The sequence below is a fragment of the Cetorhinus maximus genome, unplaced genomic scaffold, assembly GCF_964194155.1.
Source record: "Cetorhinus maximus unplaced genomic scaffold, sCetMax3.hap1.1 HAP1_SCAFFOLD_4833, whole genome shotgun sequence".
In the NCBI taxonomy this organism is placed as follows: Eukaryota; Metazoa; Chordata; class Chondrichthyes; order Lamniformes; family Cetorhinidae; genus Cetorhinus; species Cetorhinus maximus.
Window position 1 is genome coordinate 1 of NW_027600733.1, and position 10,598 is coordinate 10,598.

Here is a 10,598-nt window from a genome sequence, read left to right on the forward strand (position 1 = left end):
AGGGGGAGGGAGAGAGAGGGGGAGGGAGAGGTGGGGAGGGGGAGAGGTGGGGAGGGGGAGGGAGAGAGAGGGGGATGGGGGGGGGAGGGGGAGAGGGGGAGGGGGAGGGGGAGGGAGGGAGGGTGGGGAGCGGGAGAGAGAGGGGGAGGGGAGAGAGGGAGGGGCGGTGGGGAGAGAGAGGGGGGGAGGGGGAGAGAGAGGGGGATGGGGGAGGGGGAGGGGGAGGGGGTGGAGGGGGAGGGGGAGGGCGGGAGGGGGAGGGGGTAGAGAGGGAGAGGAGGGCGGGGGGGAGGGGTAGGCAGAGGGCGGGGGGAGGGGGGAGAGGGAGGGAGACAGAGAGGGGGAGGGAGAGTGAGGGGGGGAGGGAGAGGGAGAGGGAGGGCGGGGGAGAATGAGAGAGGAGGAGAATCGGAGAGAATGAGAGAGGGAGGAAATGGGAGAGAGAGTCGGAGGGAATGAGAGAGGGAGAGAATCGGAGAGAATGGGAGAGAGGGAGAGACTGGGGAGAGAGGGAGAGACTGGGGAGAGAGGGAGAGACTGGGGAGAGAGGGAGAGACTGGGGAGAGAGGGAGAGACTGGGGAGAGAGGGAGAGACTGGGGAGAGAGGGAGAGACTGGGGAGAGAGGGAGAGACTGGGGAGAGAGGGAGAGACTGGGGAGAGAGGAGAGACTGGGGAGAGAGGGAGAGAGTGGGGAGAGAGGGAGAGACTGGGGAGAGAGGGAGAGAGTGGGGAGAGAGGGAGAGAGTGGGGAGAGAGGGAGAGAGGGAGAGAGGGAGAGACTGGGGAGAGAGGGAGAGACTGGGGAGAGAGGGAGAGACTGGGGAGAGAGGGAGAGACTGGGGGAGAGAGGGAGAGAGTGGGGAGAGAGGGAGAGACTGGGGAGAGAGGGAGAGACTGGGGAGAGAGGGAGAGAGGGAGAGAGGGAGAGACTGGGGAGAGAGGGAGAGACTGGGGAGAGAGGGAGAGACTGGGAGAGAGGGAGAGACTGGGGAGAGAGGGAGAGACTGGGGAGAGAGGGAGAGACTGGGGTGAGAGGGAGAGACTGGGGAGAGAGGGAGAGACTGGGGAGAGAGGGAGAGACTGGGGAGAGAGGGAGAGACTGGGGAGAGAGGGAGAGACTGGGAGAGAGGGAGAGACTGGGGAGAGAGGGAGAGACTGGGGAGAGAGGGAGAGACTGGGGAGAGAGGGAGAGACTGGGGAGAGAGGGAGAGACTGGGGAGAGAGGGAGAGACTGGGGAGAGAGGGAGAGACTGGGGAGAGAGGGAGAGACTGGGGAGAGAGGGAGAGACTGGGGAGAGAGGGAGAGACTGGGGAGAGAGGGAGAGACTGGGAGAGGGAGAGACTGGGGAGAGAGGGAGAGACTGGGGAGAGAGGGAGAGACTGGGGAGAGAGGCAGAGACTGGGGAGAGAGGGAGAGACTGGGGAGAGAGGGAGAGACTGGGGAGAGAGGGAGAGGGTGGGAGAGAGAGGGAGAGGGTGGGAGGGAATGGGAGGGAATGGGAGAGGATGTGAGAGGATGTGAGAGGATGTGAGAGGATGTGAGAGGATGTGAGAGGATGTGAGAGGATGGGAGAGGATGGGAGAGGATGGGAGAGGATGGGAGAGGATGGGAGAGGATGGGAGAGGATGGGAGAGGATGGGAGAGGATGGGAGAGGATGGGAGAGAGAGGGAGAGAGAGGGAGAGCGAGCGAGAGGGTGGGAGAGGGAGTCAGGCAGATACAGAGCTGAGAAGCGCAGAGGTCCCAGCCTCAGAGATGTCCGTCTTCAGCCGATTCCATTCACTCCACGTTGATATCAAGAAACAGCTGAAGCCCCTGGATCCTGACAGGCTCTGGGTCCGGACAATATTCCGGCAATAGCGCTGAAGACCTGTGCTCCAGACCCTGCCTGACCCCTCGCCAAGCTGTCCCAGTCCAGCTACAACACTGGCATCTACCCGGCTGTGGGGAGAATTGCCCAGGTCTGTCCTGTACACAGAAAACAGGACAAACCCAACCCGGACAATTACCCTCCACCCCGGACAATTACCCCCCACCCCGATCAGTCTCCTCTCCATCCTCAGTAAAGTAATGGAAGGATTCATCAACAGAGCGATCGAGAGGCACTAGCTTAGCAATAACCTGCTCACTACCTACACCAGACGGACAAAATCCTGGAACTCCCTCCCTAACAGCGCCGTGGGTGTACCTACACCACACGGGGTCTGCCGCGGGTCAGGAAGGCAGCTCACCCCCCACCACCTTCTCAAGGGGCAGTTAGGGATGGGCTATAAACACCGGCCCTGACAGAGACGGCCCACATCCTGTGGAAGGGTAATAAAAGAAAGGGAGAATTAGAGAGAGAGAGCGAGACGGTGAGAGGGAGGGAAAGCGAGGTGGACAGATGGAGAGAGGTGGACTAGTGATGGAGAGGGAGAGGAGGAGATGTGTACCTGGTGCGAGGAGTTGGGAGCTGCTGATCAATATTCGCTTGTGTTATTCTCTCAGTTTCAATGTGACCAGCACCAACGCGACCACCAAGGAGTCGTACACCTACACATTCCGGGTCTGTGCTCCCGTGAACGGCCAGGTCAATGCAGGTCTGGTCCAGTACAACGACAACGTGAAGGAGTCCAAGGTCATCGGGAGAATTAACGCCACGCAGCTCATCGGTGGCAGTAAGTGTAGAGGGAGCTTTACTCTGTATCTAACCCCGTGCTGTACCTGTCCTGGGAGTGTTTGATGGGGGCGGTGTAGAGGGAGCTTTACTCTGTATCTGACCCATGTTTTTCTGTCCTGTGTGTAGGTGACTGGATCATTCTGATTTATGGAGATGGGGATCAGTACCTGAATTTCTGTAGCAAGGAAAGACGCAAGGGGATGGTGATGATCTCGTGCAATCCCAAAGTGCTCGGGGTAAGTGTGGAAATGGTGGCCCCGGGATCTCTCTGTGATCTCTCTGGTTTCACTGCAGTTTAACTGTGATCTCTCTGGATTCCCTGAAATCTCACTCTGATCTCTCTGGATTCATTGCAATCGCACTGGGATCTCTCTGGTTTCACTGCAATCTCACTGGGATCTCTGGTTTCACTGCAATCTCACTGGGATCTCTGGTTTCACTGCAATCTCACTGGGATCTCTGGTTTCACTGCAATCTCACTGTGATCTCTGGTTTCACTGCAATCTCTCTGTGATCTCTCTGGTTTCACTGCAATCTCTCTGTGATCTCTGGTTTCACTGCAATCTCACTGTGATCTCTGGTTTCACTGCAATCTCTCTGTGATCTCTCTGGTTTCACTGCAATCTCACTGTGATCTCTGGTTTCACTGCAATCTCTCTGTGATCTCTCTGGTTTCACTGCAATCTCACTGTGATCTCTGGTTTCACTGCAATCTCACTGCGATCTCTCTGGTTTCACGGCAATCTCGCTGCGATCTCTCTGGTTTCACTGTAATCTCACGGATTTCACTGTAATCTCTCTGGTTTCACTGCAATCTCCATTGAGATCTCTCTGGATTCACTGCAATCTCACTGTGATCTCTCTGGTTTCACTGCAATCTCACTGTGATCTCTCTGGTTTCACGGCAATCTCACTGTGATCTCTCTGGTTTCACTGCGATCTCTCTGGTTTCACTGCAATCTCTCTGTGATCTCTCTGGTTTCACTGCAATCTCACTGCAATCTCTGGATTCACTGCAATCTCACTGGGATCTCTCTGGTTTCACTGCAATCTCACTGTGATCTCTCTGGTTTTACTGCGATCTCTCTGGTTTCACTGCAATCTCACTGTGATCTCTCTGGTTTGCAGGCTGCTTTCAGTGCTGTTCTGGAGGAGCGGAGAAAGTTTTCCGACTGTTTCTACCTGTTTGAGTTGGACAGCTCCGTTGCCTGCCCTACCGTGCCTCATCGCCTGAGCCCTGGCTCCATCCTCATCATCCTGTGAGTGTGCCTCGTGTTCTGGGGTCAGGGACTGAATTGGACTGTAGGTCGTGGCAACGTTGTCATGGTAGCGTTTATTACCCATCCCTAATTGCCCCTTGAGAAGGTGGGGGTGAGCTGCCTTCCTGAACCTCGGCAGACCCCGTGTGGTGTAGGTACACCCACGGCGCTGTTAGGGAGGGAGTTCCAGGATTTTGACCGTGTGGTGTAGGTACACCCACGGCGCTGTTAGGGAGGGAGTTCCAGGATTTTGTCCGTGTGGTGTAGGTACACCCACGGCGCTGTTAGGGAGGGAGTTCCAGGATTTTGTCCGTGTGGTGTAGGTACACCCACGGCGCTGTTAGGGAGGGAGTTCCAGGATTTTGTCCGTGTGGTGTAGGTACACCCACGGCGCTGTTAGGGAGGGAGTTCCAGGATTTTGTCTGTGTGGTGTAGGTACACCCACGGCGCTGTTAGGGAGGGAGTTCCAGGATTTTGTCCGTGTGGTGTAGGTACACCCACGGCGCTGTTAGGGAGGGAGTTCCAGGATTTTGTCCGTGTGGTGTAGGTACACCCACGGCGCTGTTAGGGAGGGAGTTCCAGGATTTTGTCTGTGTGGTGTAGGTACACCCACGGCGCTGTTAGGGAGGGAGTTCCAGGATTTTGACCCAACGACAGTGAAGGAACGGCCGATATATTTCCAAGTCGGGATGGTGAGAGGCTCCGAGGGGACCTTCCAGGTGGTGGGTGTTCCCCATGTGTCTGCTGCCCTTGTCCTTCTAGATGGGAGCGGGTCGTGGGTTTGGGCGGCGCTGTTGAAGGAGCCTTGGTGAGTTGCTGCAGTGCATCTTGTCGATGGTACACACACTGCTGCTACTGTGCGTCGGTGGTGGAGGGAGTGAATGTTGGTGGATGGGGTGCCGATCGAGCGGGGGCTGCTTTGTCCTGGACGGTGTCGAGCTTCTCGAGTGTTGTGGGAGCTGCAACTCATCCAGGCAAGTGGGGAGTGTCCCATCACCCTCCTGACTTGTGCCTTGTGGATGGTGGACAGGCTTTGGGGGAGTCAGGAGGTGAGCTACTCTCCGCAGGATTTCCAGCCTCTGACCTGCTCTTGGCGCCACAGTATTTATATGGCTGGTCCCAGTTCAGTTTCTGGTCTATGGTTATTGCTATAGGTGTGTAAAAACAATAACAATGCGATTATTATATTAGGTGATTTCAACTTTCCCAACATTAATTGGGATAGACATAGTGTTAAGGGCTTGGATGGAATGGATTTCTTGAAATGTGCACAGGAGAACTTTTTAGGTCAATATGTAGAGGGTCCAACAAGGGACGGCGCAGTGCTGGACCTCATTCTGGGGAGTGAAGCCAGACAGGTGGATGAGGTGGTGGTGGGGGAGCATTTTAGCAATAGCGATCACAACATGGTACAGTTTAAGCTTGTTATGGACAAAGAAATTGACAAGTTGCAAAAAAATGTTTTGGATTGGGGGAGAGCGGATTTTAGTAAAATAAGGCAGGATCTGGCCAAGGTAGACTGGGAACAGCTACTTGTGGGGAAATCTACAGAGGAACAGTGGGGGGTGTTCAAAAAGGAAATGGGGAGGGTACAAGCTCAACATGTTCCCTCTAGGGTGATAGGAAGGAGTAACAAGCCCAGAGAACCATGGATGACCAGAGATATTCAGGATACGATGAGAAGGAAAAGAGAGGCTTTTAGCAGGTACAAGGGAAGCAAATCAGCAGAGGCATTAGTGGAGAACAGAAAGTGCAGGGTGGAGCTTAAGAAAGCAATTAGGAAAGCAAAGAGGGGATATGGGAAAGCTCTGGCTGGTAAAAGTAGGGAAAATCCCAAGATATTCTATATGTATATCAATGGGAAGAGGATAACCAGGGAAAGAGTAGGACCCATAAGGGACCAAGGGGGCAATCTATGGGTGGAGCCAGAGGACATCGGTAGAGTGTTGAACGAATACTTCACATCCGTCTTCACCCAAGAGAATGAGGATGAAGGTATCGAACTCGGGGAGAGAGACTGTGAGGTTCTTAAGCAAATCGATATAGGGAGGGACAAGGTCTTGGAGGTGTTGGCAGACTTAAAAGTGGACAAATCTCCAGGCCCGGATGATTTGTGTCCCAGACTGCTGAGGGAGGCAAGGGAGGAGATCGCAGGGACTCTGACCCAAATTTTTAATTCCTCTCTGGCCACGGGGAGGTGCCAGAGGACTGGAGAACAGCTAGTGTGGTTCCGCTATTTAAGAAGGGTTGTAGAGATAAGCCAGGGAATTACAGGCCAGTGAGTCTCACGTCAGTGGTAGGGAAACTATTGGAGAAAATTCTGGAGGAGAGAATCTATCTCCACTTGGAGAGACAAGGTTTGATCAGGGATAGTCAGCATGGCTTTGTCAGAGGGAGGTCATGCCTAACAAATTTGATTGAATTTTTTGAGGAGGTGACCAGGTGTGTAGATGAGGGTAGTGCAGTGGATGTAGTTTATATGGATTTCAGCAAAGCCTTTGACAAGGTCCCATATGGGAGACTTATAAAGAAGGCAAATGCACATGGGATACAGGGTAATTTGATAAGGTGGATTCAATATTGTCTTAGTTGTAGGAGACAGAGGGTGATGACAGAAGGATGCTTTAGTGACTGGAAGCCAGTGTCCAGTGGCGTACCACAGGGATCTGTGCTCGGTCCCCTATCATTTGTCATTTATATAAACAACATAGATGACTATGTGGGGGGTAGGATTAGTAAGTTTGCGGATGACACAAAGATTGGCCGGGTGGTTAACAGTGAGGTTGAGTGTCTTGGGCTACAGGAAGATATAGACGGGATGGTCAAATGGGCAGATAAGTGGCAGATGGAGTTTAACCCCGAAAAGTGTGAGGTGATACACTTTGGAAGGAGTAATTTGACAAGGAAGTATTCAATGAATGGCATGGCACTAGGAAGTTCTGAGGAACAAAGGGACCTTGGCGTGTGTGCCCATAGATCTCTGAAGGTGGAGGGGCATGTAGTGGGGTGGTGAAAAAGGCACATGGGACACTTGCCTTTATCAATCAAGGCATAGATTACAAAAGTCGGGAGGTCATGTTGGAGTTGTATAGACCCTTGGTGAGGCCACAGCTGGAGTACTGTGTGCAGTTCTAGTCGCCACATTATAGGAAGGATGTGATTGCATTGGAGGGGGTGCAGAGGAGATTCACCAGGATGTTGCCTGGGATGAAACATTTAAGTGATGAAGAGAGGTTGGATAGACTTGGGTTGTTTTCGTTGGAGCAGAGAAGACTGAGGGGCGACCTGATCGAGGTGTACAAGATTATGAGGGGCTTGGACAGGGTGGATTGGGAGCAGCTGTTCCCCTTAGTTGAAGGGTCAGTCACGAGGGGGACATAAGTTCAAGGTGAGGGGCAGGAGGTTTAGGGGGGGGATGTGAGGAAAAACTTTTTGACCCAGAGGGTGGTGAGGGTCTGGAATGCGCTGCCTGGGAGGGTGGTGGAGGTGGGTTAGCTTCACATCCTTTAAAAAGTACCTGGATGAGCACTTGGCACGTCATAACATTCAAGGCTATGGGGCCAAGTGCTGGTCAATGGGGTTAGGGAGGTAGGTCAGGTGTTTCTCACAGTGTAGGTGCAGACTCGATGGGCCGAAGGGCCTCTTCTGTACTCTGTGAGATTCTGTGATTCTAAGCAAATGCCGCTCGATAGCTCGGTCGATGACCCCTTCCATCACTTTACTGAGGATGGAGAGGAGACTGATCGGGGAGGGGGGTAATTGTCCGGGTTTGGGTTTGTCCTGTTTTCTGTGTACAGGACAGACCTGGGCAATTCTCCACACAGCCGGGTAGATGCCAGTGTTGTAGCTGGACTGGGACAGCTTGGCGAGGGGTCAGGCAGGGTCTGGAGCACCGGTCTTCAGCGCCATTGGGGAGATGTGTGGGGGATATTCCGGGTGTGAGGGCTGGGTTCAGTTTGGCGAGAGGGACCTGGGAGGGGATTGAGGGTTGAGGCTCTGTTGACCGATAGGATTTCTCTTGGACAGGTTCCTGGTGTTACTGACAGTCTATATCCTGGGCGGATTCCTCTACCAGCGCCTGGTGCTGAGGGCAAAAGGAATGGAACAGTTTCCCAATTATTACTTTTGGCAAGAGATCGGCAACTTAACAGCGGTAAGCAGTGTGGAGCAGGAATCACGGGTTAATTCAGAGAGAGAGGGTTAATTCCCCCCCCTCTCCGATAGGGGAAGGGGCTGCCCGGTGTGTGTGTAACTGGGAGGAGGTGGGTGAGAGGGTTAATCCCCCCCCTCCGATAGGGGAAGGGGCTGCCCGGTGTGTGTGTGTGTAACTGGGAGGAGGTGGGTGAGAGGGTTAATCCCCCCCCTCCGATAGGGGAAGGGGCTGCCCGGTGTGTGTGTGTGTAACTGGGAGGAGGTGGGTGAGAGGGTTAATCCCCCCTCTCTCCGATAGGGGAAGGGGCTGCCCGATGTGTGTGTGTGTAACTGGGAGGGGGTGGGTGAGAGGGTTAATCCCCCCCCTCTCCGATAGGGGAAGGGGCTGCCCGGTGTGTGTGTGTAACTGGGAGGAGGTGGGTGAGAGGGTTAATCCCCCCCTCCCTCTCCGATAGGGGAAGGGGCTGCCCGGTGTGTGTGTGTGTAACTGGGAGGGGGTGGGTGAGAGGGTTAATCCCCCCTCCCCCTCCGATAGGGGAAGGGGCTGCCCGGTGTGTGTGTGTGTAACTGGGAGGAGGTGGGTGAGAGGGTTAATCCCCCCTCCCCCTCCGATAGGGGAAGGGGCTACCCGGTGTGTGTGTGTGTGTAACTGGGAGGAGGTGGGTGAGAGGGTTAATCCCCCCCTCTCCGATAGGGGAAGGGGCTGTCCCTCCCTCCCCCGCTCCCTGTCCCTCTGACCCTCCCTCTGATCTGTTCTGTTTCTCCTCCCAGGACGGGTGTGATTTTGTCTGCAGATCGAAACCTCGAGGTGTTGCAGCTGCCTATCGAGGGGTGGGAGATGAGCAACTGGGAGACGATGAGGAGGAGGAACGGGATGAACATTTGCTGCCCATGTGACCCTGTGTACCTGCTGTCTGACTGACACTGCCCTTCCGTCCGACTGTGTCCATGTGACCCCGTGTACCTGCTGTCTGACTGACACTGCCTGGCCGACTGACCGTGTCCGTTTGACCCTGTGTACCTGCTGTCTGACTGACACTGCCCTTCCGTCCAACTGTGTCCATGTGACCCTGCGTACCTGCTGTCAGACTGACACTGCCCGGCCATCCGACTGTGTCCATGTGACCCTGTGTACCTGCTGTCCGACTGACACTGCCCGTTCATCTGACTGTGTCTCTGTGACCCTGTGTACCTGCTGTCCGACTGACACTGCCTGGCCAACTGACCGTGTCCGTGTGACCCTGCCTACCGGCTGTCCAACTGACACTGCCTGGCCGACTGACCGTGTCCGTGTGACCCTGTGTACCTGCTGTCCGACTGACACTGCCTGGCCGACTGACCGTGTCCGTGTGACCCTGTGTACCTGTTGGCCGACTGACACTGTTGGCCGACTGACACTGTTGACCGACTGACACTGTTGGCCGACTGACACTGTTAGCCGACTGACACTGTTGGCCGACTGACCGTGTCCATGTGACCCTGTGTACCTGCTGTCTGACTGACACTGCCCGATCTACTGACCCTGTGTACCTACTGTCCAACTGACACAGCCTGGCCGACTGACCGTGTCCGTGTGACCCTGCGTACCTGCTGTCCGACTGACACTGCCTGGCCGACTGACTGTGTCCGTGTGACCCTGTGTACCAGCTGTCAGACTGACACTGCCCGATCTACTGACCCTGTGTACCTATGGTCCAACTGACACTGTCCGGCCAACTGACCATCTCCATGTGACCCTGTGCACCTACTGTCCGACTGACACTGCCCGGCCGACTCTGTGTCCATGTGATCCTTTATACCTGCTGTCCAACTGACTCAGCCCGGCCGACTGACCGTGTCCATGTGACCCTTTGTACCTTTTGTCCCACTGACACTGCCCGATCGACTGACCCTGTGTACCTACTGTCCCACTGACACTGCCCGGCCGACTGACCATGTCAGTGTGACCCTGTGTACCTGCTGTCCGACTGACACTGCCCGGCCGACTGACCATGTCAGTGTGACCCTGTGTACCTGCTGTCCGACTGACACTGGCCAGCCGACTGACCGTGTCCGTGTGACCCTGTGTACCTGCTGTCCGACTGACACTGGCCAGCTGACTGACCGTGTCCGTGTGACCCTGTGTACCTGCTGTCCGACTGACACTGGCCAGCCGACTGACGGTGCCCGTGTGAATTACTTGTCCGACGGGCATTGCCCGGCTGTGCACTGGAACCTCTCTCTTTAACCAGTGACCATTCTCCCTGCAGCTTCCCTCCCCTCTCCGCGCGATGTTCCCAGCCGGGATCGCTGGCTTCTGTTACCCCCTTCTGGGGGGCTGGGTGGGGGGGCTATCTGGGGCGGTGAAGTGGGGGCGATGCCAAAGGGGTAAATGTCGATTGTTAAATCTGAGGGGTATCTGTGGGGGTTGGGGCGTGGAGGGGGAAGTGGGTGTATTTCAGAATTGGGGGGAGGGGAGGGGAGGGTGGGGTTTATTTCAATGGGGAAGGGGTGGGGAGAGTGGGGGTATTTCTGAATTGAGGGGGGT

General features: G+C 55.3%; 1 protein-coding gene across 2 annotated transcripts; it reads left to right on the plus strand.

Annotated features, from left to right (window-relative positions):
* Window positions 1–2,367: 2,367 nt before the first annotated feature.
* m6pr (mannose-6-phosphate receptor (cation dependent)) lies at window positions 2,368–9,583 on the plus strand. 2 transcript variants are annotated; one of them, XM_078538341.1, is made up of 6 exons: window positions 2,368–2,658; window positions 2,787–2,896; window positions 3,789–3,919; window positions 7,946–8,072; window positions 8,843–8,978; window positions 9,559–9,583. In XM_078538341.1, exons 1-5 carry the CDS (start codon window positions 2,385–2,387, stop codon window positions 8,966–8,968), a joined length of 768 nt encoding a protein of 255 aa, XP_078394467.1. In that variant the 5' UTR covers window positions 2,368–2,384; the 3' UTR covers window positions 8,969–8,978; window positions 9,559–9,583. The 2 variants fall into 2 exon arrangements, with proteins under 2 accessions (XP_078394467.1, XP_078394466.1); XM_078538340.1 differs by lacking the exon at window positions 9,559–9,583 and adding an exon at window positions 9,150–9,255.
* Window positions 9,584–10,598: the final 1,015 nt, after the last annotated feature.

Bases quoted from the DNA above. Each gene is read 5' to 3' on its own strand.
- m6pr (XM_078538341.1), top strand. From the start codon at position 2,385: ATGGAGAGAGGTGGACTAGTGATGGAGAGGGAGAGGAGGAGATGTGTA. The intron at 2,659-2,786 runs GTAAGTGTAGAG...TCCTGTGTGTAG, and splicing joins CACGCAGCTCATCGGTGGCA to GTGACTGGATCATTCTGATT. The intron at 8,073-8,842 runs GTAAGCAGTGTG...TTCTCCTCCCAG, and splicing joins AGATCGGCAACTTAACAGCG to GACGGGTGTGATTTTGTCTG.